At 45.0% G+C, this 25,428-nt stretch overlaps 1 protein-coding gene across 15 annotated transcripts in view; it reads right to left on the reverse strand.

The window, feature by feature from the left end:
• The window catches only part of PPIP5K1 (diphosphoinositol pentakisphosphate kinase 1), a 48,817-nt gene that overhangs the window by 13,204 nt on the left and 10,185 nt on the right, over positions 1–25,428 (reverse strand). For 3 of the 15 annotated variants that reach the window (XM_012766625.3, XM_012766626.3, XM_012766637.3), the window contains 17 exons: positions 25,312–25,394; positions 24,984–25,115; positions 24,690–24,811; positions 24,217–24,399; positions 21,325–21,466; positions 20,917–21,140; positions 20,463–20,590; positions 20,134–20,248; positions 19,865–19,972; positions 18,148–18,264; positions 17,834–17,998; positions 15,862–16,011; positions 15,144–15,234; positions 11,501–11,626; positions 10,722–10,784; positions 5,899–6,081; positions 4,278–4,415 (listed from right to left, as the gene is read on the reverse strand). In XM_012766625.3, coding sequence (XP_012622079.2) covers positions 4,278–4,415; positions 5,899–6,081; positions 10,722–10,784; positions 11,501–11,626; positions 15,144–15,234; positions 15,862–16,011; positions 17,834–17,998; positions 18,148–18,264; positions 19,865–19,972; positions 20,134–20,248; positions 20,463–20,590; positions 20,917–21,140; positions 21,325–21,466; positions 24,217–24,399; positions 24,690–24,811; positions 24,984–25,115; positions 25,312–25,394 — 2,270 coding nt within the window. The remainder of the gene's footprint in view (positions 1–4,277; positions 4,416–5,898; positions 6,082–10,721; positions 10,785–11,500; positions 11,627–15,143; positions 15,235–15,861; positions 16,012–17,833; positions 17,999–18,147; positions 18,265–19,864; positions 19,973–20,133; positions 20,249–20,462; positions 20,591–20,916; positions 21,141–21,324; positions 21,467–24,216; positions 24,400–24,689; positions 24,812–24,983; positions 25,116–25,311; positions 25,395–25,428) is intronic. The other 12 variants (XM_012766629.3, XM_012766630.3, XM_012766632.3 and 9 more) reach the window with 12 other exon arrangements.

The raw sequence follows: 25,428 nt of genomic DNA on the forward strand, positions 1-25,428 counted from the left end.
ACATCTTTACACATTGCGTGCCAATTAACATAGATGTATAGTAAATGTTTTATTCATCTGTGTTACATTATACATGAAATAAAAAGAGGAGCTACACGTTTCGCAGCTAAAGAAGTCTTAGTTCATGGGTTTCTTTTTTCTTTTCGAGACAGAGTCTCACTCTGTTGCCCTGAGTAGAGTGCTATGGCATCAGCCTAGCTTATAGCAACCTCAAACTCCTGAGCTCAAGCGATCCTTCTGCCTCAGCCTCCCATAGTGCTAGGATTACAGGCGTGAGCCACTGTACCTGGCCGGTTCTTGTTTTTTTCTTTTAACACTATAAATGTATCATCCCACTAACTTCTTGTCTTCATGATTTCTGATGAGAAATTGGCTACTTAGGGGTGGAGAAGCAGGGGCCAATCAGGGTAAGGGACTGCAGGAAAATGCAGAGCACCTGATAATCATTTGGAACTATCCGATACCTCCTGTAAGCCCTCCCCCCAGACTAGGCCAATAAAAGAAAACCACCTGAAAAAAAAAATTGGCTATTACTCTTACTAAAGATTCTTTGTATGTGACAAGTTCTTTCTTGCTGCTTTCAAGATTCTTTGCCTTTTAACAATTGGATTATAATGTCTCTCAGTGTGTATCTCTTTGCATTTATCCTTCTTGGAGTTGCTGGAGGTATTTGGATGTATAGATTCATGTCTTTTATCAAATTTGGGAAGGTTTTGGCCATTATTTCTTCACATATATTTTCTGCTTTTTTTTCTTCTCCTTCTGTAACATTCATTATGCATATGCTGGCATGATTGATATCCTAGGGTGTCTTCTGCTTATGTTCATTTTTCATTTTTTCTTCTTTCTGCTCCTCATACTGGAAATTTTCAATTGACATATCTTCAAGTTTGTTGATCCTTTCTTCTGTCTGCTCAAATCTTCTATGACTCTTTCTAGTGAACTCTTCATTTTCGTTATTATACTTTTTGGCCTCAGAGTTTCCATTTCATTACTTTTTATATTTTCTATCTTTTAATTGAAATTCTCTATTTGTTGAAGCATAATTCTCCTTGTTCCCTTTAGTTCTTTTTTTTTAACTTTCTTAGAAAAATTTTTTCTATGTTAATTTTTTGTATTCAGACAAGATGATCCGTTTAGTTCTTTGTCCATGGTCTCTTTTAGCTCTTTGAGCATATTTATTATAAAATAGCTGATTAAAATCTTTGTTTAGTAAGCCTAATGTCTATGCTTCCTCAGGGACCATTTATATTCATATCTTCTATGAATGGGCATATTTCCTTGGGTGTTTTTTTTTTCATGTTTTATAATTTGTTTATAATTATTTTGAAATTTTAACATGTTAACTCTGTAAATCAGATTATTCTCCACCCCCACTCAGGGTTCATTTCTGTTATCTGCTGTGGGCTCTAGCTGTTTGCTTAGTGACTTTTCTAAACTATTTTTGTAAAGACTGTATTCTTTGTTACATACAGGCTCTGAAGTCTGTTTCTTTAGCCTGTGTTCAGCCAGTATTTTTTTTTTTTTTTTGTGAGACGAGTCTCGCTTTGTTGCCCAGGCTAGAATGAGTGCCGTGGCATCAGCCTAGCTCACAGCAACCTCAAACTCCTGGGCTCAAGCAATCCTGCTGCCTCAGCCTCCCGAGTCGCTGGGACTACAGGCATGTGCCACCATGCCCAGCTAATTTTTTCTATATATATTAGTTGACCAATTAATCTCTTTCTATTTATAGTAGAGAGGGGGTCTCACTCTTGCTCAGGCTGATTTTGAACTCCTGACCTCAAGCAATCCGCCTGCCTTGGCCTCCCAGAGTGCTAGGATTACAGGCGTAAGTAAAGCCACTGCACACAGCCCAGCCAGTATTTTGAAATGCCAGAAACCAAAAAAAAAGAAAAGAAAAAGGAAAAAAAGGCTCTCCTAATCTTTGTAGATTGGTTGTGTTGAGGTACTCCTTCAACACTTAGCCAAACTATGTACAACGATCCCTTAGCCTTCACTTCCTGCTTGTGCTCAATCTAGAGTTCAGCCAGAGGTAAAAATTAAGGGTCTTCTCAAGTCTTCTCTGTGCACATGCTCTTCACCAGTATATATGGGTGCTTTTTTTTTTTTTTTTTTTTTTTGAGACAGAGTCTCGCTTTGTTGCCTAGGCTAGAATGAGTGCCGTGGCATCAGCCTAGCTCACAGCAACCTCAAACTCCTGGGCTTAAGCAATCCTTCTGCCTCAGCCTCCCAAGTGGCTGGGACTACAGGCATGCGCCACCATGCCCGGCTAATTTTTTCTATGTATATTAGTTGGCCAATTAATTTCTTTCTATTTATAGTAGAGACGGGGTCTCGCTCTTGCTCAGGCTGGTTTCGAACTCCTGACCTCGAGCAATCCGCCCGCCTCGGCCTCCCAGAGAGCTAGGATTACAGGCGTGAGCCACCGCGCCCGGCCATATGGGTGCTTTTGAATTCCCTAATTTCCCAGAGAAACTCTCTTCCAGGTTTTCCTCCCAGGCTTTCAGTACCTCTGTTGTTTGCATTAAGTATAACATTTTCCCTCAGGCAGCAGCAGTGTTCATTTGCTATATAATGTTTTTGAAGAACACCCTCTGCATAACCATTTTTCTGCCCTGAATGAGTTTCAAATTAGGCAAAACAAATGCAGGCATACACTTTGTGTCAGTCCTTCAGGTAGTACACAGACAGATTAGAATAAACACAATCCTTTGATAATAAGGTCTGCTCTACTCCCTCTGGAGCCAGGGACCAGTCCCACACTGAGAACATGGGCTGCCACGTTCAAAACCACCATCAAGCCAAGGAAGTGGGTGGGGCAAGAGCAAGTAAAAATGCCACAAAGCTTTTCTGCTAATTTTAGGTTGCCTCTTTCTTGATTCAGCATTTTTCTAGCTACTGCAAACCTTTGACTATTTTCCAGGTTCTGATGGAGTTAGTTTTGACAGTTTTTGCTTGATTTTTTGGTGTTTCTGTGGATGAATAAGCTCTTGGAGCCATATAATTTGATATTTACATTTAGATCTCTGTTTCATATGGAGTTTATCCTGGTATATAGTGTAAAGTCTGGATTCAATTTTAATTTTTGTCAATTGGCTATTAGTTCTCCCAAATCTATTTATTAAAAAGTCTATCTTGGCCGGACGCTGTGGCTCATGCCTGTAATCCTAGCTCTTGGGAGGCCGAGGCAGGCAGATTGCTCAAGGTCAGGAGTTCAAAACCAGCCTGAGCGAGACCCCGTCTCTACTATAAATAGAAAGGAATTAATTGGCCAACTGATATATATATAAAAAATTAGCCGGGCATGGTGGCGCATGCCTGTAGTCCCAGCTACCCGGGAGGCTGAGGCAGAAGGATCACTCGAGCCCAGGAGATTGAGGTTGCTGTGAGCTAGGCTGACGCCACGGCACTCACTCTAGCCCGGGCAACAAAAAAAAAAAAAAAAAAAAAAGTCTATCTTCTTTCACTCAGTATTTTGAAATGCTAATTTCATCTATTAGTTTTCTATTTTGTTTTTTTTTTTGACCCTCTGTCTATTCATGTACCATTACTACACGTTTGTATTGTGGAAATTTTATAGGATGTTTTAAAATGTGGTGGGGCTGGCCGGGCGCAGTGGCTCACGCCTATAATCCTAGCACTCTGGGAGGCCGAGGCGGGTGGATTGCTCGAGGTCAGGAGTTCTAGACCAGTCTGAGCAAAAGCAAGACCCCGTCTCTACTATAAATAGAAAGAAAGTAATTGGCTAAAAAAAAAAATATATATATATATATATATATAAACAAATTTGCCAGGCATGGTGGCACATGCCTGTAGTCCCAGCTACTTGGGAGGCTGAGGCAGGAGGATTGCTTGAGCCCAGGAGTCTGAGGTTGCTGTGAGCTAAGCTGACGCCATGGCACTCTAGCCTGAGTAACAGAAGTGAGACAAGTGAGACTCTGTCTCAAAAAAAAAAAAAGATGTGGTGGGGCTAGTATCCTCTAATTGCTCCTCTTTTCAGGTTTTCTTTCCTACTCTTGCTTGTTTATTTTTCAGTGAGAACTTTAGAATGGATTTGTTTGATTTTAGAAGAACAATAGTATTTTTATTAGGATCACATTTTCTTGGGAAGAAATGATATTGCTGTGATAGTTTAATTGGCCTATACAATTATATATTTTCTTCAAGTTTACTTTTGTGTCTTTGTGAAGCGCCCATCTTTTTATTACTTTCTCATATGGTAGGAGGCATAGCATTAGGGGCAGCAATGGAGTACAAAATAAGAGTATTGTCCATACCTGCAGAGGCCTGTGCCTGGGCATCAGTGTGGCGCTGGCAGACTCTACTCAAGAATTCACTCACTTTACGCAGGGAAAGGGCATTATGCAGTGTTTCCAGCGGGTAGATGGTAGGCACCATGGAGCACCCTTCAAATCCTGTTAGGAAAGAGATAGACAAAGTCAATGTTGTTCCTGCCAGATATACCCCAACTGGCCAAGGAAGCATGGAGAGTCCCTGAGAGCCATCAGGAGAGTCCGTGGCTTTTAGAGTGTGGGGGATCCGAGATTCTCAGGAGAGGAAAATCTTTATTGCTCCTAGGGTAATCTGTTTCCCTCACCTCCAGATTTCTTAAAAGGTCTATCTGCTAAGGCCTCCAGGTGAATCAAATCACCTCTCATCCTACCTATGGAGAGCCTGCAATGTTTCATGGAAAAATCAAAGAATCCAGTAGGGAAAGCACCAACATCGCTCTTGTGCTTTCTGGGGGAATAAAACAAGGATCCAGAGGTAAGCAGTGAAACTGTAGATCTAACATGAGGTAGGGAGGTCAGGGGGCTGGGAAGAAACAGCAGATTTCAGGTATCATGAACATGAGAACTGGATTAAGGAGGAGGGCATGGAATCTGAGAGAGGGGTTCATGCAAATCTAGGATATGGGTAGAAAGGCTACAATACTTGGATGCAAATTGGAGGGCATGCAATATACTTGAAGCTCAGCCCAGGAAAACCACATGCATGAACAGGATGGGGGATGGAAGTTCTTTCTTGGTCATTTCCATCACATCAATGCTTCTCCCTTCTGATCTACTGGAAGACCCCAGACTTGCTAGGATCTCTCTACTCCATCAGGAAACCAATGCAATCCCCCTAGAAAAAGAGAATAAGTACTGATTCTCTGCTCTAAACCCAACAATTCCAATGTTCTACCAGTTCGGGTAGGGTCAAGAGTAACCCTAAATGTGCAACCCTAATCCCAGGGACTGTTGATGGAAAAATGTCCCCATTGAAAGATCAAGAAATACACATCCCAACCACTTTCTCAGCCCCCAATCTTTCCTGTGCCTTCTCTACATCTCCTTAGAGGGACTAAGAGGTAGGCAAGACAACAATATCTATGCAAGACTTAGCTTCTTGTTCACCAATGACTAAAATCCATAACTCAAAAGGATTATACTTGACCATCTTCTAACCTCTGGTCCTTGTTTGTCTCAAGGATTTAATTGAGGCCTCTGTGCCTCAATTTCCCCCGGTAATCTAGTGGCAGAAGGGCTGGACAGGTACAGCCTCTAGCTCCTCAGAATGGCTAGAAAACATTTGAATTTGAAGATGGTGGTAATAGAGGGTTAGAGAGATAAGAACAGATTCCAAGGCAAGAGATTACTCCTGTACTGAATAGAACTGGGCAATGGGTAACATTAGGGGGCAGTGAAAAAGGAGAATAGGAAGGGGATGAGCAGCCAATGCTACAGCTACCAGGCAGTCTGGCCCCAATCCCATCCAAGCGACTAAATGCAAGTCACATAGCCTTAGGGAAACAGAAGAAAGAAACAGGTGGGTTCTCCTGCCAGAAGTGCAATAAGCAAAGCAGCCAGGCCCAGCTAGGGTAGTGGCAGCAGCCAGCTTGGTGGCAGGGGGTACCGTAGAGGCACTCGGGATCATCCTGGCCTGAGCGCAGCCAGTTCCGGAAGAGGCGCAGGTGGTAGGAGCACTGGTGCAGGTGATGCGCCAGCGTGGCATCCAAGGAGACTGGCCGGCCCCCTGGGCAGTCAGAGGAAAAACTGCGCAGCAACCGGACCACAGGGTGCTGGTCATCCAGCAGCTCTGGAGGGGGTGGGGAACCACGGCAGGAAGCACAAAGATAAAGAAAGAGAAGAGGGAGAGACAATGAGGGGGCACTGATGGGCACAAGCATTATTGGGAGGTGGGGGCACTCAGATCCAAGGTGAGCTAAGAGAGAAGCAGAGATGGTCAGAGCCACTGGGCATCTCTTGCAGGGAAGATGAGTGTTGGCATCACACAGTGAGTCTAAAAGAAGGGACTAGTGAGACTTCATCATAGGCAATGCCTTCCCCTTCCTCCTCAAGCACAGCTGATTCAGTGTTTGCAGATAGCAGTTACATCATTCTGGACAGGGGTGAGGTGGCAGTTCTGTGGCTGAGAGCCTTGACTAGAGCTCCAGGGTCCCTGATCATTCTTGGACAAACCCTATTTAGGGCCTGCTTTTCAGACAAACAGATTTATACAGTTGGGATAAAGATGAAAGGATTCAAAGTCACTCAGAGATGAAGGTCAAGAATGGTATTGAGGCCGGACACGGTGACTCATGCCTGTAATCCTAGCACTCAGGGAGGCCGAGGCAGGAGGATCACTTGAGGTCTGGAGTTCGAGACCAGCCTGAGCAAGAATGAGACCCCATCTCTACTAAAAATAGAAAAAATTAGCTGGGTGTGGTGACACATACCTATAGTCCTAGCTACATGAGAGGCTGAGGTGGGAGGATCGCTTGAGCCCAGGAGTTTCAGGTTGCAGTGAGGTATGATGACACTACTGCACTCTAGCTGGGGCAACAGAACAAGACCTTGTCTCAAAAAAAAAAAAAAAAAAAAAAAAAAGAACTGTACTGGGTATTAGGATAGTCTAAAGCTTAACAAGCCTCCTGAAGGTTAAGGTTCAAGGCAGGCCTTCTGGACCAGACTCTAAGATAGCCACAGACAGGCCCAGTGCTAGGCAGCTGGCACAGGACACTGGCAGGAAACCAGGTTTAGGACTCCTTTAAAACAGTGCATGTAAAAAATGAAATCAAGGCCGGGCGCGGTGGCTCATGCCTGTAATCCTAACACTCTGGGAGGCCAAGGCAGGCGGATCACTCAAGGTCAGGAGTTGGAAACTAACCTGAGCAAGAGCAAGGCCTCATCTCTACTAAAAATAGAAAGAGGGCCGGGCGTGGTGGCTCACGCCTGTAATCCTAGCTTTTTGGGAGGCCGAGGCGGGCGGATTGCTCGAGGTCAGGAGTTCAAAACCAGCCTGAGCAAGAGCGAGACCCCGTCTCTACTATAAATAGAAAGAAATTAATTGGCCAACTGATATATATAGAAAAAATTAGCCAGGCATGGTGGCGCATGCCTATAGTCTCAGCTACTCGGGAGGCTGAGGCAGAAGGATCGCTCGAGCCCAGGAGTTTGAGGTTGCTGTGAGCTAGGCTGACGCCACGGCACTCACTCTAGCCTGGACAACAAAGCGAGACTCTGTCTCAAAAAAAAAAAAAAAAAGAAAGAAATTAATTGGCCAACTAAAAATATATAGAAAAAATTAGCCCGGCATGGTGCACGTGCCTGTAGTCCCAGCTAGCTGGGAGGCTGAGGCAGGAGGATCACCTGAGCCCAGGAGTTTGAGGTTGGCGTGAGCTAGGCCAATGCCACAGCACCAGAGACTCTGTCTCAAAAAAAAAAAAAAAAAAATGAAATCAATATGTGAAAATGCTAGTATTGTTGACTAATCATCCTTTACCTAAGCATATATTTTTAAAAGAATAAATAAATCTCAGGACTTGGGGGATACTGTATCTATTACAGAAGCTAAAAGTGAGATAATTTTATATTTTCTTCCCACTGTTGATGAGTCTAACTGCACTTTGTTCAGCTGGCGAGCAGAAAAGCTTTGATTCTGAACCCTTCATTTTAGGTGCTTGGCAAACTATGAGAGGCATGCAATTCAACTGCAAAAGGTTGACTGCAGTGAAAGGCATGTGCGGGGTGGTGGTGTAAAAGAAACAGTGGGGAAAGATCTCGGGGGGGGGGGGGGGGGGGGAGTAAGACCTGGTGTGAGGATGGGTAAGAACTTGAGTACAAGGATGTGCTCAGGAAGCAGAGAAGGGAGGATTAAGGTAGCTGAGGATGACTGCTCAGAACTCTCAGACCAGGACTGGCTCCACAGGGTGATCCACGAGACCACAGTTTTCAGAGACCTTAGTTTGAATGTCAGGAGATTAATTTCAGTTCTATTCAGGCTAGTCTGGTGAGCACTCACTGTATCAACGGTCACACAGTTGTGTGGGTCCCCTGGAAGATAACAGGCTTGACAAATCCAATCGGCACACTCTGACACCCACTCTGCAGGTGAGCCATTCTCTTTTCCACTTTAGTAATTTACTGTGGTGAGTTCATCATGCAGTTTAGTAACGGGCCATTCTTGTACGCTGGATATAGTCACAGGATGTGACAGAAGTTTATCAGGAACAGAGGCAGGGATGGACTGAGGGCTACCCTCCCAGCAAAGTATGGAGAAAGCATTGCCTTGTCTCCTTTCCAAAGCCAGGTCCAGTTTTTCCAGCTGCTGTTTCAAAGCCAGACATCATAGCAAGGAGATGGTGATGATAGGACAGTAGGTTGGCAATACTACTGTGACTAATCTGCCACAAGCAATTACAGATAGAACATCCACTCTATAATTGCTGGGTCAGTCATGCAAGATCTTGGCCATGGGGTATATTCCTCATATTGTCCTGAGGACCAAATTAAATCTAGATAATGTTCTTCAGCAAGAGACACACAGCTCCAAATTTCTCCTGTTTGTCAACAGGTAGACCCCAGATTCTAGCTTCTTAGCCTCCATGTTCAAGCACAAGAAAAACAAAAGAGGCAAGACCCCTGGGGAAGTGTGCAGCAGGTTGGAGGAGGTCTTGAATTTGTTATCCTACACTATACCTGACTTCTTGTTGAGTTCTTTCTTCCTCTAATCCTTTTGGTAGAATTAATTCTTTCCTTCAACTGGTGAAGCTGCTAAACCAAGGCTTCAGGGAACTGGAGGTATATAGGTTTGGGGATCTGTTTTTTTTTGTTTTTTTGTTTTTGTTTTTGTTTTTTTTAGACTAGTCAAGTATAGTAGTGAGGAGGAGGGTGGGGATCTGTTTTAATGAACTTGGGTCTTTTCTTATGGCAGCTAAGAAACTAGTAGATATGTGATTTAGCTCTGATTTCAGAGGCTCAAGTACTTTTTAGTATATCATGGACACTAAGTCCAAGTACCAGGCTACATTATTAGTGCATTGGTTCTACACTGGAGATGGCTGTGGCACATGGGGGCCAGAAGAGCTTGAAGCTAAATGAGTAGGCACAGCCATGCCACTCTGAGTGGGGACGCCTGCCACAGGCACAAATGGAAGCCTGGGGGCAGGGACAAACCAAGCAAGTACAGGCTAGTCAACCTAGGGAGAAATTCAGCAGTGCCTAGTGGAGACGAGCCACCTGATTGGGCTAAAATCTAGCAGCTGCCATTGGCTAGGGAACAGGAGAGCAGCACGTGGAGGTTTTCTAGCCAGGAAGTCAGGCTAATTTTACCTCCCTCTGAGAGTCTTAGCCCTTGGACAGAAGAAAACCATATCTAACAAAACTGGATTTACCTTGAAGACAAAATACGATGCAGAGAAGAAACTAAGGATATAAAGGATAAAACCTTAATAGGGAATGAGCCCTGGGTTCTCCTGCTATACCTATAAAGAGACCACAGCCCTTCAGTTTTTGGTTCACACAAATCTCCAAACTCTCCTACCTTATTGTGGGCAGACCCAGCTCTTCAATATTTTTGAAACATTACTCATTCTTAAGCTCCCCCAGAATTGTCAGCAGACATCTCAAGTCTTCCCTTCAAGCCTCTCTGAGCCAGCTTTGCCATAGGTAGGCTGGTGCCACATGGAAACTACACTTAAAAACTCAAGTCAGTCCTTTTTTCTTTACCAACTACCTCCTACTCCTTTCTGTTTCTTTTTTATCCCAAAGCAATCTGGGCTCTTGTTTTCTAGGCCCGGGCACTAGGTTAGTAGTAACATAAAGCAAATGTCAGGAGCACAAGAGCCATACAAAATACATAAAATGGCAGGAGATAGAAATATGGAGATGGAAACTATATATTCAAGACCAATGCCCTGGTAAGTAGGCTGGGGAGCTGGGAACTGTGGCATTGCTCCAAAAGAGGAATAAACTAGTCATCTGCCCTAACAACAGAGTTGGAGAAAAAACCAGAAGGATCAAATTTACATAAGCTGAGGAGTTTGGGGTAGGGGGTGGGATTGGAGAAGAAATGGGACTAATCTAGGGAATACTATTCTCATCCCAAGAAGGGGAATGATTATCATGTCTGTACACAGCCCAGCAGTCATGAGATAGGAAAGGAAGAGGTTTAATCAATGTTTTGGTGGTGATACTAACAAAAGTGATGTAATGGCGATGATGGTGATCATGGAGGTAAGACCCTGAGTTGCCACAGGGACAGGGCAGCCAGGCTTCAGCCAAGGCTAAGGCTGTCACAAAGGAAATATCCTGTCACACTTAGTGAGTGGCTCATTCAGAGACAGCAGGGTGTAAACACAGTGGAAGGAGAGGCAAAGTCAGTGTCAGAACTCAAAGGTTAAGTGTCTGGAGGTGACATGGTGAGGAGGAATGACGTTGAGTCAGAAGCAAACGTACCGTTAGTCGGATGCTTTGCAAACGACACAGAAAATCGTTTTACGGCCGGGACAAACAAGAGCTCTGGGGAGAAAAGACATCGTGGGGATTATACCCACCCCCGTCCCCACCCTCTGCTCTGAAATTTGCCCACGATAGACTCTGTTCTTTATAGTTAGTTATATGATCCACTCCCATCCCCACCCCTTAGATTCCTGACTAACACATTTCATTTTCCTTTGGTGTAATCTCTTAGGAATCTGTATGTGTCATCTCTACCATAACACAGCCCCCCAAACAACTCTAATTTTACCACTGCATCTTCTTTCTGGTCATTTGGAAATAAAATCTGTGTAGAAATTTTCATCCCTTCCCCCAATCTCTTTCCATATCATCTTTTCCGCCTTAGCTTAGCAACTTCCCCTTCCCTAAACCTGATGTGCTGGGTTTTAATCAAGGCTCCACTGCATTCTTCCTGACCATAGATCATCCTCCTTGGTCCTTACCCCTACAGCCCCTACAGGCCAGAATCCAGGAAAGAGTACAAATTGATGCAGCAGGGCTGTATGAGGGAGATTATGAAGGGATAAGCATAAATAAGTAGTATTTGTATGGCAAGAGGGAATGCAAATGGAGGGGTGGAAGGGGGCCTGGTTCCTTCTGTCATCTATTATTGATGAAGAAAACTTGGTATAAGGCCAGTGTCAGTGCCATCTTAAGCATGAATAATTCTTGAGCTATGTCTTTGCTGAGAGATAAGTGAAGAAAAGAGTTGTTCCCCACAAAACCCACCCACATACCATCTCGGTGCTTCAGACTGGCAGGTGGTAGCTTTTTGCCATGGCTGCGGGCGTAGTCCTGAAGATTCGGGGCGCTGGAGGAGCCACCCAGCACTGTGGTGCTGAACAGCCCTGTGCACTGCGAGCCTGCAAGGCCGGGAGTGCGTTAGTAGCCACGCAAAGCTGCAACGACCACACACAAGTACATACAACTTCACATGACAACATCAAGACATACACACACAGCCACTCAGAACCAACACCGTGTGGCCATGCCACGTAACCACAAACAGCTTTCTCTACTGTTCATAGCCACACTGGGCAAGCAAAGTGGGGGTTCTCTTGAAGGTCTACATGGCACAGACAAGAGGCCACTACAGACGCGGGGTTAGTCATATTAGGGGATTTAAAGCTACTGAAAGGGATAGACTGTGCTTTCCATGTGGCTCTCAGAAATGCTAAAAGAATTGGTAGATCCTTCTAGATTCCTCCTAGATTTAATCCAGTGCCCCTTACCTTGGATATATGGTTTGAGAAACCCAGAAATCTAGTCCCTTATAGGTTTAAAAGGAAAGAGCTTTGACTGAAACTGGAGACTGGGTATTGAGCACTCAACTGCCACCCTTCTAATTCTTCCTAAGTTCTTCATCCAATGTCCCTTCCCTTCAGGCCTTTTACCTTTTCCAAGAATGAAAGTATGAGATTCTTTGAATTTTTAAAGCTGGAAGGGATTCTGAGATGGTCCAGCTCAACCTTCTCATTTTAGAGATGAAGAAACTGAGATCCAAAAGGGACCTCTTTTGCTCAAGGTCACACAGTTTGTTAGAAGCTAGGCTGGGCCAAAATCCAGGTCTCTTAACTCTGAGGATCAACTGTATTCAATTAGGAAAGCATACTTATTTTTCATAAGAGGAAATGGCACAGTTTCTGAAGTCAAGATAGTCATAAATTGAGAGGCATGGAAAAGTCAGCTGATTATATGTCGAGTGTGCCTGTATATGCTGAGCACCCTACTAAAAAGGAAAGCAGGAAACAACAAAAAAAAACATGTTTTTTTCTGCTCTCAAAAGTTTATCGTAGGCCAGGCATGGTGGCTCATGCCTGTAATCCTAGCGCTCTGGGAGGCCAAGGTGGGTGGATCGCTCAAGGTCAGGAGTTTAAAACCAGCCTGAGCAAGAGCGAGACCCCTGTCTCTACTAAAAATAGAAAGAAATTAATTGGCCAACTAAAAATATATAAAAAAAATTAGCCGGGCATGGTGGCACAAGCCTGTAGTCCCAGCTACTCAGGAGGCTGAGGCAGCAGGATTGCTTGAGCCCAGGAGTTTGAGGTTGCTGTGAGCTGGGCCGACACCATGGCACTCTAGCCCAGGTAACAGAGTGAGACTCTGTCTAAAAAAAAAAAAAGTTTATTGTATTGTAAGTCTATGCTCAAAGCCAGATACCCACACACATAAGTTCAAAGAAAGCAAAGAGAACTCTATTGTCAATCAGAGGAGTAAATAAAATTTGAAGAATCTCTACAAGAAAATAAATCAGGCCAATCACTGTCCCCAATATACGATCAAGAGTAGGCTTGGGACTCCATGGTCCCTTCTTTTACTATAGCCCACAGGGACAGAATAGTCAGCAAGAGACAAGACTGACACCCAAGTTCCCAGGATTTGTCCCTCTACTTAAAAATCCATCTTAGCCAGGTCCCTGAGTTTAGCTTAGAACTTAACATTCACTGGGGAGATGGACAGTCGAGAGGAGGTCAGTTTCCTTTGTGCCCATAAAGAAAGCACCATGGAGGCTGGGCATGGTGGCTCACGCCTGTAATCCTAGCACTCTCCCAGGCAGGCCGATTGCTCGAGGTCAGGAGTTCGAGACCAGCCTGAGCAAGAGTGAGACCCCGTGTCTACTATAAATAAAAAGAAATTAATTGGCCAATTAATATATACAGAAAAAAATTAGCAGGGTATGGTGGTGCATGCCTGTAGTCCCAGCTATTTGGGAGGCTGAGGCAACAGGATTGCTTGAGCCCAGGAGATTGAGGTTGCTGTGAGCTAAGCTGCCGCCACGGCACTCACTCTAGCCTGGGCAACAAAGTGAGACTCTGTCTCAAAAAAAAAAAAAAAATAGCAAGCACCATGGTTTCAGGGGTCCCAGAATTTCAAGGTCACCAGAGCAATCAAGAAGCTCAGATGAATGATGATCCCCACCCTGGAAATCAGGACCTCTCCTCTACACTGCAATCTCCCCTACCTTTCATGTTCAAACAGATTGAGGTTCCAGAGAGTAATAAGGGTTGCTAAATATGCCTACTTGTCTTCAGAGAAGCTAAAACTAGCTGGCTCCATCCCAGACCACCCCAAGCTTTGTCCTACATTTACTTCCTCCACTGAATAATTTTCTGGTGCAGTCGTGCCAACCCTGTTCTGCCCAGTCCTCAGATCATCTCAGAGGGTGGTCTCTACCTTACCACTACCATCTGTCAACCAGTCCCATGTCCATACCTGTGCCGTGTTCTTGAAGGCACTCCCACTTAACTGGGCCAGACACACCCATCTTCTTTTCCAGCCTATCTAAAACCTGTTCTTTACTGGGACTTCTAGGAAGATAAGTCCATATCACAGATCTACATACTTATTTGTCACTTATTTTTCATGCCTCAAACCATCTTCCTCATTTCAGTGATCTAGAAGGCAAATTACTCTCATAAAATGAGCCTGGAATGTTACCAAAACCTTTCTCCCCTTGCTGGTCCAAAAGCTGACCATTTTGGGGCCAAGAAATTAGGTGCCAAGGACAAAGGTAAAGAAAAATGAGAGGAGCTAAACAGAGAAAATAACAGGACAAGATAGAAAGAGCCAGAGGATCAAGTCCAGACCCCTAACAACCATCTATGACCTTCAGTTCCTAGGTCTAGTTATGGCTCACAGTGTACCATGAGAGATAGTCTCTCCCAAGGACCACCTCCCCCTCCCAAAGAACATGATACCCTCTATGGCTGGTCCTTCCTGCTGTCTGTGTTCTTAGAAAAGGTTGAATAACGTTCTCCACACTTCTCCAGGGATCAAAAACTCAAACAATATTCCCTCAAAGTCCTGAGAGAAGCCTCTGCCACTACTGTAGTCTCCAATTTGTCCCTCAATTTTCCAGAAGGAAGGGGGAAAGTTACAGGATTAGGAGAGGATGGAGGAAAAGGACTGGTGGGAGGCGGGGCCAGCGCAGGGATGTGAAAAACACAGATTCCAGAGGAAGACATGGCACATGTTCTCCAAATGAGGAATATGACACTTATGGGGGTCACAAGTACCTCTATTTATAGCTCTGTCTCTGATGACTCTGAAGATTCAGAGTCTCCATGGCCCCTTAAGGTCTGGGCTAGACTGGAGGGACAGATAAGGAATGAGAGGGAAAGCCAGAAAAATGCCCTTCAGCCAGGGAAACGGGGGTTGGTATAGAAAACCAACAGACACACATCTTCCTGGGATGGAAACAATCGTCCGAGATCCAAGTTCATACCTAACTGTGGCTTCTCCCACTTCGTCCTCCCTACCCCCACCTGACATTCCACTTGCTGTACGGTCCCAACTCCCATGGCAAAGGTTTCCCACAATAAAACTCTGAAGAACAGACACCCTTTCCAACAACAGGTGAGAAATGCTGGAAAACCATACCTAGGCCACTCTGCTTCATCTCCGTTGGTGGCCGTGAAGATGAAAAGAGCCGGTAGCCACCAGGCCTGGAGGATGAAGTCTCAGAAAGTACCTGCAGGATAAGGACATTATATTATTCATTTTGCCACCTCAACCCAGAAGAATAAAACCCAGGTCCTGAATTCCTGCCCCTATAAAGCCAAGCAGTGTCAGAAAGTTTGGAAGAATCAAAAGATTTATGGGGGGAAAGTGATGAAAAGGGAATAGAGAGTATGCTGTGTGGAGGGAACTGTCCAGGGAATGCTTCTATAGCAGAAGGCACTTCTAAGACACATGTTCCTACAGCCCTCCCATTCCAAATCTGAGAAATCATTTTCAACCACTCCTAGTTCTCAGCAGAACAGGGTCCCCTAATCTTATCTATCCCTCTGCAGGACTCAGAAAGCCAATCATGATAGCTAAGTCACAAATAAGAAATAAACTCTGGCCACCCTCTCTTCTTTCCACGGGACAGCTGTAGCTACTGCAACCACACTAGGTTTCCCATCTGAACCAAGAAGCCCTCCCCTCCAACTGTCTCACTCCTAGACACATGAAACAGAATTCTTAAAATGCCCATGAGGGCTCAATCACACAACTCCCAACGTATACACATCCCACATAGATTGTGTTCTGGGTCCCTACATCCCAAAAGGCAAAGACAGAAAGCAGGAAAGGAAAGTGAGGTAGGGAGGGACACCTGTGTGCAGGACGCCAGGTGAGTGGTGGACATAGCCCGGGGCTGTAGGCCGATGGCTGGGGAAGGCCGGGGGAGGTCTCCTGACCTCCGGCGGCGCCGTCCCCGCAAGGGGATCAGGTCCAGGCTCCCCGTGCACTGCATGTTCATGACCTGCAATCAGACCGGGTGGAAAGCCGGTCACGGCTCCTTTAATTCCCAGGCTCCCAAAAGCCCCAGTGCCCACAGGGCAGAGCTAGTTATACGGTTGGAGATGACCAGCTAGAATATAGCTGCTATGAAGGTCACAGGCTTTGTAATAAACAGTTCAAAAATATGAGATGACAAGAGGAGAGGAGTAGAAGGGATGAGGAAGGATATAGTTGATAAGGGTAAGACTGTCCAATGCCTATATTTCTAGAGCAAGGAGTGGACATACTAAAACTATAAGGCTGTGTGACCAAGGAGCAGAGGGAAGACTTTCTTACAAAGCTGAGGAGCACATCCAGAGCAACCATCCTAAGCCAGGGGCTGAGCAGCACTAGTAACTGAATGGAAGGAATGTGATTTCAACAGGAAGCTCCTACAGGCCTGAGAGAAAGAAGTCAAACTCATCAAGGCTGAGAGGTGATACAGAGGTCTCTCCTCTGCATAAGTCTCCTGACTGCATAAACCAGAAGAAAGAAAGGGTCAAGCACAACAGTGCCAGGGAGACTAGCAGACCATGGGAATAAGAAAGACATATGGATGGGAAGAAGCAGATTACTGAGAAGATTATGTGTCGATCTGCCCAATTGATCTATGTCACATGCGTCCGTAGGGTAATAGAGTACTACAAATACCAAGTTACACCTACACCTCAAAGAGAAAATAATGCATATTCCACCTAAAGAAACTCTGCGTATTCACAAGGCCAATTCCATCATAAAATGATCAGGAAGTAAAGGATGAATCTAGAAAAAAGATTGCAGTTTGTCTTCTCAGCCTTCTCCAAAATCTGAACTGTAAACCTCTTGCTAAACCTATGTAAGCTAATTATAGATTCTTCTGAAATATCCCTAAAATGGAAAACCAAATTTCTCTAGAGACCTGGCACAGAGCCAGGTGAACAGATTCACCGGGTCAGAGCAGAACCCAAATCAGATAGTCAGAGTCCCTGAAATAGATAAATCATGATGTCCAAAAGAGTGTCACTGGGCCAAAGACGGAAGGAAACTTTCTTTCCAGGAAAAAGACCAAAACAAAACCCCAGGGCAGGTAGCTGGACACAATGTGAGATTAATAACAGTTCGTTCCTCTAGACTAAAGAGATAGAACCAGAACTAGAGATGAATCCCAAGAATAGCAGAACACAGGCCCAGGCTGATAAAACTCATCAGAACAAGATGGAAGCTAGATCTCCAGACTGATCCACTTTATGGAATGACAGTATAGGTAAATTAAAGTGGCCAGCTACTTGCTCCAGTCTGAGCTATAACTTTTACCCAAGGCAAGAAAGAGATGAAGAGGACCTGGCCTTTAATATTGTTATCACAGTTTCTATTTATTGAGTGTCTATAAAGTGAACATTACTCATATTTTACAGATGAAAAAAATTTGAGGCTTAGAGAAGTTACTCAGCCAAGGTCACACAACTTCTAAGAATCAGACTGGGATTTTAGCCCAGAGTTCATGTTGTTTCTACAATATTTCCTTTTAAAGAACTGCCTTTTCGAATCCATCCACAGGCCTCCTCCTCAATCTCATCTCTCTAAACTCTTATCTCTCAGGCACCCCTCACTGGCAGTTCTTTAATCTCAGAAGTAGCAAGTAGGTTAAAGAAGCTCTACTGGGGGACCAGCTGTGAAAGAGAAATTAAGTGAAACATACCCATCAGGGGAAGGAGGACTCTGCTTCAAGTCCAGAGAATCCCTTCAAGGGGATTTAGAGGACACATGGATATTATGCTATGAACACTTCCAACCCCTTCATCTCTCCCCCAAGCCCCTCCCTTTACCTCCATTGAGCCGGCTTTTCGGTTACGAATGAGGGGTGATCTCTTCGGGAGGCCAGGGCCCTCGGGAGGCTGGGGTGAAGTCTGCAATGCCCGGTCTGGCTCATCTGATGCTTTCCCTGGGCACAGGTTCTCCATGCTGCCTTGGTCTTCTTTCATCTCCTCATTCTGTTACAGTAACAGGCAGAAAGAAGCTTCAGTGGCCTCGATCCTCCTAATCCCAGCCTCTTCAAGCCTTTTACCTCCCTGTGCCATTTTCCAGTTTCCCACCACTTAGTTTCTAAGTCCTCCAGTCCCAAATCCCAGCTCTGACCCACCTCAGATGAGGCTGGACGGAATCCACAGCCAGCTGGGGCACTGCCTTCCTCCTCGACGCCTTTCACTCCAGGGCTGAAGTGCAGCTCCACATGGAACCGTTCTTCTGATAAGGGATCCTATGGGGAATTGTGACATGAAAGGCCAGATGGGAGAAGCTGGATATTGAGGTGGAAGACCAGGCAGGGGCAGTACAGAGAAACTTAGAAGGATAACTCCTCTCAAGAATTCAGGGTCCTGCCCCACTCTGGGGCTGATCTCTTATAGCTTCCCTTTTTTTCTTTCTTTTTTTTTTTTTGAGATAGAGTCTTGCTCTGTTGCCTGGGCTAGAATGCTGTGGTGTCAGCCTAGCTCACAGCAACCTCAAACTCCTGGGCTCAAGCGATCCTCCTGCTTCAGCCTACCGAGTAGCTCAGACTACAGACATGTACCACCATGCCCGGCTAATTTTTTCTATATATATTAGTTGGCCAATTAATTTCTTTCTATTCTTAGTAAAGACAGGGTCTCGCTCTTGCTCAGGCTGGTTTCAAACTCCTGACCTCGAGCAATCCGCCTGCCTCGGCCTCCCAGAGTGCTAGGATTACAGGCGTGAGCCACCGCACCCAGCCTAGCTTCCCTTTAACTATAATCTGTCACAGGATCCTCAATCCCTCACCTCCACCATTTGTAAAATCATTCCACATGAATTCCAAACTTCCAGTTCTACAACCCTTCCCATCCATCTCCCACAATTCAGCTTGGCTATGATGCACACGGCGGCACATTTAAAGATATCTTTGCAACCTAGCACTCTGGGAGGTTGAGGTGGGCGGATTGCTCGAGGTCAGGAGTTTGAGACCAGCCTGAGCAAGAGTGAGACCCTGTCTCTACTAAAAATAGAAAGAATTTATCTGGATAACTAAAAATATATAGACAAAATTAGCCGGGCATGGTGGTGCATGCCTGTAGTCCCAGCTACTCGGGAAGCTGAGGCACGAGGATTGCTTGAGCCCAGGAGTTTGAGGTTGCTTGTGAGCTAGGCTGACACCACGGCACTGTAGCAACACTCTAACAACTCGGGCAACAAAGCCAGACTCTGTCTCCAAAAATAAATAAATAAATAAAAAGATATCTTTGTGGATCCATATGTAGAAGGTATATGTATAACCGTATTTTTTGGAAAAAAAGACTCATAACATTATCCCAAATCCCTCCTCCCTAATGCCAGAGCTGTGTTCTGGGTCATCTGTCTGGCTCAACACCAAATTAGAACATATTTTCTGTTCCAGTAGAAACCTCCCGGATGCCCTGTGTCATGCTATGCCTAGGTGCTACATTTAGTTGGATTCTCCAGATTCTAAGAACTTTTATTTATTTATTTATTTTTTGAGACAGGGTCTTACTCTGTTTTCTGGGTTAGAGTGCAGAGGCGTCATCATAGCTCACTGCAACCTCAAGCTCCTGGGCTCAAGTGACACTCCTGCCTCAGCCTCCTGAGTAGCTGGGTCTACAGGTACACACCACCATGACCAGCTATTTTCTCTATTTTTAGTAGACACAGTGTCTTGCTCTTGCTCAGGCTGGTCTTGAACTCCTGGCTTCAAGCAATCCTCTTGTCTCGGCCTCCCAAAGTGCTAGGATTACAGGTGTGAGCCACCGTGCCTGGCCAGAACTTTTTTTTTAAATGGAGGTAGAATGAAGAGGCTGTTTCCTCATTCTACCCTGTTAGCTTCTCACCTGCGTGTTGTCCTCATAAACCATGATGACAATCTGGGTCATGTAGTTGAGCTCTGAGATGGCACTAAGATAAGCCAGAGCTCGCTGCCATTGCACATCCTGGGTCTCCTACCGAACACAAAAAGAGGTAAGCCAAGGATGAGGGGGTCAGGCAATGAGCAGGGAGCCAAGGAAAACAGAGAAAGCTCACAGTCAAAATGAAGCATGAGAAAGAGAGTAAAAGAATGCTGGAGAAAGAGGTTCACGAACTAAGGAAGGAGGATCCTTACATCAAGAAGTCCCCCATAACGGAAGACACTGAGTAGGGAGTGGACGTGGCTCTCACTGGTGAAATACAGACGTGTTCGAACGTGGCGGCCTGGGGAGAGGACTCCTCGGGAGTACCTAAGATAATAGCTAAATCACTCACACAGTCAGAGATGATCCTCTTCCCACCCTTCCACAAACTCCCTCCTCCCACCTGAAAGACTTTGTCTCTCCTTTCCATTCCAGCATTTCATCTACTCTTGGTCCCCCCCATGCTACCCAACTTTGATTCCCCCAGGGCTCCCTGACATGTCCCTCCCTCCATCCAACACTCCTCCCAGCCCTCCCTCACAGGGGATGTAGCTTGTTGACGGACTCATCCTCGTGGGTTCTCTGTAGGTCTAGTAGGATCTTCCGCAACAGTGGCAGACAGAAGCCCACAGCAATTTCCAGTTTCTCTTCCCGACTGATTCCATACTCCTAGGAGCCATAGGCCAGGAATAAGGACCTCGATGAATCTTGTTTTCCTCATGCCTCATATTCCCAGGCCCAAGATCATGCTTGTCTTCTCCTCAGGTCTAGGCCTTCTTTCATATCTACTACATTCCCCCTCCTCCAGGTGTCTCTTCAATTAGCCTCCTGTACTTACCCAGGGCCAGAGTGAATCCTGAGAATTACAGCAAGTCAACTAATTCCTTCTCTAAATTTCCTTCTCCAGGTTCCCAAATCACCCTCCTCTCCACCTTTTTTCTCCTTCCTTCCCCAATGCCCTTACCCCCAGGATGGATCCCTTATGCAAGACACACCTGTGGAATGACTACATCAGCCAATGCCTTAGAGAGATGTAGCAACTCTGCTGTGCCTTGAAGTCCCAGGCTTCCATTGTGCTGCACATCATACTTGACACAGTCATAGATGTCAGGGATCTTACTGATATCATAGCGTCCACTCTTCTGTCGAAAGTCACGCTCCAGTTTGCTCCAACGCTGTAGCATTAGCTCTAGTGTCTCACTGTGATAGAGCTGTAGGTCTGGAAGGAAAGCAACAGTCAGAGCCAAAAATGTTGCCTCCAGCAAAAGACCCAGACAACTCTCAGGTAGAACCAGGAAAATAAGGATGCCTTGTCTCAGAGATTTAGGAGAGGACACAGGCGTGCCTGAGAAAGCCATCCATACCGGAGACCTTGGAGGGAAGATAGCAGTATTCGTACCCACCTACAGAATTGGGGTCCTGCATCCGCTCTTGGATCTGATGGGTGAGGTTTTCAATCAGGGCAAATACCTGATCACAGACCTTCACAGGATTCTGGATGATAGTCATGGAGTTGAGCAGGGAAGTACTTCCAGTGGGAGCCAGCTATGGGGGATAGAGAAAAGAAAAGCAAGATCAGCAGAGTGCCAATTGCCCCTATTCCTGTGAGCTTATTTGGAGGAGCCTGTCTGCAATAATGACCTGTACGCTGGCTCACTCCAATGGGCATTCTGAGACTACTGGGCACACTAGCTGTCCTATAGCCTTCAGATAAGGAGACTGCTCTAGCATATAGTTAACTAAGAGGGGTTGATCTTAAATCCAGATAGAATAAAACAGACCTTAGTTATTTTCTTGGGGGCCCTAAAATACACATGGAAAATGCTGGAGAATAAAGACTGAAGCAAAATCCCTCAAAATCTTCACAAAACATTTTCATGAGTAGATATCAGAGAAAACACTATCTCGTTCCTCTAAACCAGGGGTTCCCAACCTATGGTGAGTTATATAATTATTTCATTATATGTTACAATGTAATAAAAATAGAAATAAAGTGCAATAGATGTAATGTGCTTGAACTATCCTGAAACCATCCTCACCCCCACCAATCCATGGAAAAATTGTCTTCCATGAAAATGGCCCTTGGTGCCAAAAAGATTGGGGACCACTGCAAGATGCTATCCTGAACCTAAAGTAGAAGTGCTGCCTCAGAACTGGTTTCCAACTCAAGCTTTTAGGACAGTCACAGTCAATGAGGAATAGGGAGGAAGAAAAATATTTGTGGGTGAAACGCACTATTCTACCTAGGTCCTCACAAGTTTCATTCTTGCTAGCAAAAGGCGGCAAGTGAGAAAGCAAAAATTGCCTTAGCTTTTTTGGATTTCACAGTGAACAATGAATTGGGAAAAAAGGAAGCAAGGTCCTGATCTTTATCAAGTCCTGCTCAGAGGAGAACACAGAAAATGCTATGCACTCATAGCAATGTGCTCAACTACTTAGCTCATTTAAGTACCTGTCAGAAATGGTTACGTAACAATGTAAATGTATTTAATGCTACTGAACTATATACTTACAAATGATTAAAGTGGTATCACAATTGTAAAAAATAAGCAATTTTTTTAAAGAAACTATCAGCAATGAAGAGTGGGAATTGTGGAAAACCACTGCCTGGTTGATTATTGCCTGGGTACACTGGGAAAGAATGACCATGTTGGGTAATGGCATCTACCGTGATGACTACTGTGAGACCGTGTAACAGCCGTGGCTCTGGAGTCAGACTCCTTGTGTTCATATTAGCTGGGTGACCTTGGAAAGGTCACTTAAATTCTTCTGAGCCTAGTTTTTCTCATCTGCAAAATAGGAGGAAAGTCCTTGTGGTCCACAGTCCTTGGGGTGGATTAAAGATGGCCATTAATTCTTTATCTCACTCCCTTTCCCTTGAACCTGGGCTGGCTTTATGATTGCTTAACTAACAAAAAATAAAATTATGTTGTGCTAATTCTGGGCCTACCCATTAAGAAAGCTTGGAAAGCTGGGCACAGTGGCTCACACCTGTAATCCTAGCACTTTAGGAGGCCAAGGCAGGTGGAACACTCAAAGTCAGGAGTTTGAAATCAGCCTGAGCAAGAGCGAGACCCCGTTTCTACTAAAAATAGAAAGAAATTAATTGGCCAACTAAAAATATATAGAAAAAATTAGCTGGGCATGGTGGCACATGCCTGTAGTCCCAGCTACTTGGGAGTCTGAGGCAGGAGGATCACTTGAGCCCAGGAGTTTGAGGTTGCTGTGAGCTAAGCTGGTGCCACAGCACTCTAGCCTGGGCAACAGAGTGAGACTCTATCAAAGAAAAGAAAAAGAAAAAGAAAAAACAAAGCAAAGCAAAGCAAAGCAAAGCAAGAAGGAAGGAAGGAAGGAAGGAAGGAAGGAAGGAAGGAAGGAAGGAAGGAAGGAAGGAAGGAAGGAAGGAAGGGAGGGAAAAGAAAAGAAAAGAAAAGAAAAGAAAAGAAAAGAAAAGAAAAGAAAAGAAAAGAAAAGAAAAGAAAAGAAAAGAAAAGAAAGAAAAGCAAGCTTGGAAGTTCCTGCTTTTGAGGAGCCTTAAGCTTCCATTTATTAATAACAAGTCCAGCTATCATGCTAGAGAATCCACATGAAGAAAACACGTGGAGAAGAGAGGCTCTGATGTTACACGAGAAAATGAGAAGGGTGAGAGCCAGCCATCCCAGAATTCCAGTTGAACCTCCAGATGGTTCCAGCTCCAGTCAACATTTGACTGCAATTTTGGGAAAGACCCCAAGCAAGATCAGTTGAGCCCAGAACTGTGAGAGATAATTAAATGGTTGTCATTTTAATTTACTAAATTTTGGGGTAGTTTTTTTAAACAGCAATAGATAACAAAAACATTCTTTTCTTCAAAATCCCTGGGATCAGCTGCATTTTGAAATTGAGACGTTTTTGGACTTTAGAAGTAAATACAGTGCATATGCCATATGTTATCTAATACCTCCAGCAGGGCCAAGGTGTTACCAAACACATTAATATTTTTGCCACCAAATGCATGACTATTCACACTACGTGGGATAAATAAGGATTATAAATAGCTTATGACAGTTCATGTCAAGTTTGGCTGTCAAGTGAGTCTTGATACCAAACTTACAAAAATCTTTTTAATTCTGGAAATTGTGAATATGAGATTGTGAACTTATACTTATCTCACAGGGTGGCTGTAAGGATTGCATAAAACAACTAAAACGCTGCCTGGCAAGTAGTAAATACTAGTATTAGTGATCATTATTATTTAGAATTCTAGGAATTTGGGATCCAGGGTATTTGGGGAACAAACATAGGGACAGCCTGACCTGATCATAGTCTTCAGGGCCAAAGGGTGCATCCTGCTGCAAAATATGGTGCAGCCGAGCCTTCACCCGGTGCTGGCAGCTGCTCAGAGAATCACCGTCGCTGTCCAGAAGCCCATTCATGTTCGCACTCTTCACCATTTGTACCAAAATGGGCGTCAGCTCCCCTTCTAGAGCCAGAAGGCCCTGGAGGGGAAGCACAAGGTCTATTAGTTTCCCTTCCTGACCAGTCCTCATAGGCCTAGATGCTCCCAGAGATCAAATGGGAGCTGGCTTGAAGAGCTGAGGTAGAGGTCAAGAAGCCATCTCCTATTAATTATTCTCAGCTAATTCTCGGTAGTACAGAATGGGGTCAGAAACATGTAGAAACTTCTCTGAGTTGGCATACGAACACCTCGAAATTTCCCAAGTCATTCTCCAAATCCTGCTTCTCTACCTAATGGAAGCTGGGGCTGTGGAAGAACTATAGTACGCACCTTGGCAAAGGCGGCAGCAGTCATCTGGACACGGCCCTCGTCAGAGGCATAGATCTTGAGATCATGGCGGAAAGTGCTATGGAGACGAAGCAGCCCACAACCAGGGAAGCCAGCGTAGTCACCTGGGGGCAAAGGGGAGGACCAGGAATGGACTGCTATAAATACTCATGTGGAAGAAAACACACTCATTTCCCCGCTAACTTCCCCATTGCATCTGTCCCCTCATTTCCCCCAACTTATTCTCTAATAATTTTATCCCAGCCTTGCTAGGCATTTACCCCCCAAAACACTCACCCTGTCCTCCAGGGTACATGCAGCGAAAAGCTCTCCCCAGCTCCTCAGCCTGAACACGGCCGGCAGGGGTCAGTTCTCCACCCCACTTCAGTACCAGCAATAACGATGGGGCCTGGGCCCCGCCCTGTGGATCTGTGGGAATAAGGGGCAGTGAATAGGTCTAGATCTACATCTAAATGTAGGTCTTCTGAGGAGACCAGAAAGGTACTTTGGGGTAGAGGCCATCTATAGGCTCAAGAATAAGAGATCTGGTGGGGCAAAAAAAGTGGACAAAAAGAAAACAACAACAAGAGATCTGACTGGTTATGGAAAGGGGATTATATCTTACCTTGCCCCCCATTAGAAGCTTTTACTCCATGAGGGTAGTAAGTCAATTGCACCTTCCGGTTGATACCTGAGAAGTGACCATACCTGCAGGACAAAGTCTCAGTTTGCTTTCTGCCCC

The sequence above is a fragment of the Microcebus murinus genome, chromosome 6, assembly GCF_040939455.1.
Source record: "Microcebus murinus isolate Inina chromosome 6, M.murinus_Inina_mat1.0, whole genome shotgun sequence".
In the NCBI taxonomy this organism is placed as follows: domain Eukaryota; kingdom Metazoa; phylum Chordata; class Mammalia; order Primates; family Cheirogaleidae; genus Microcebus; species Microcebus murinus.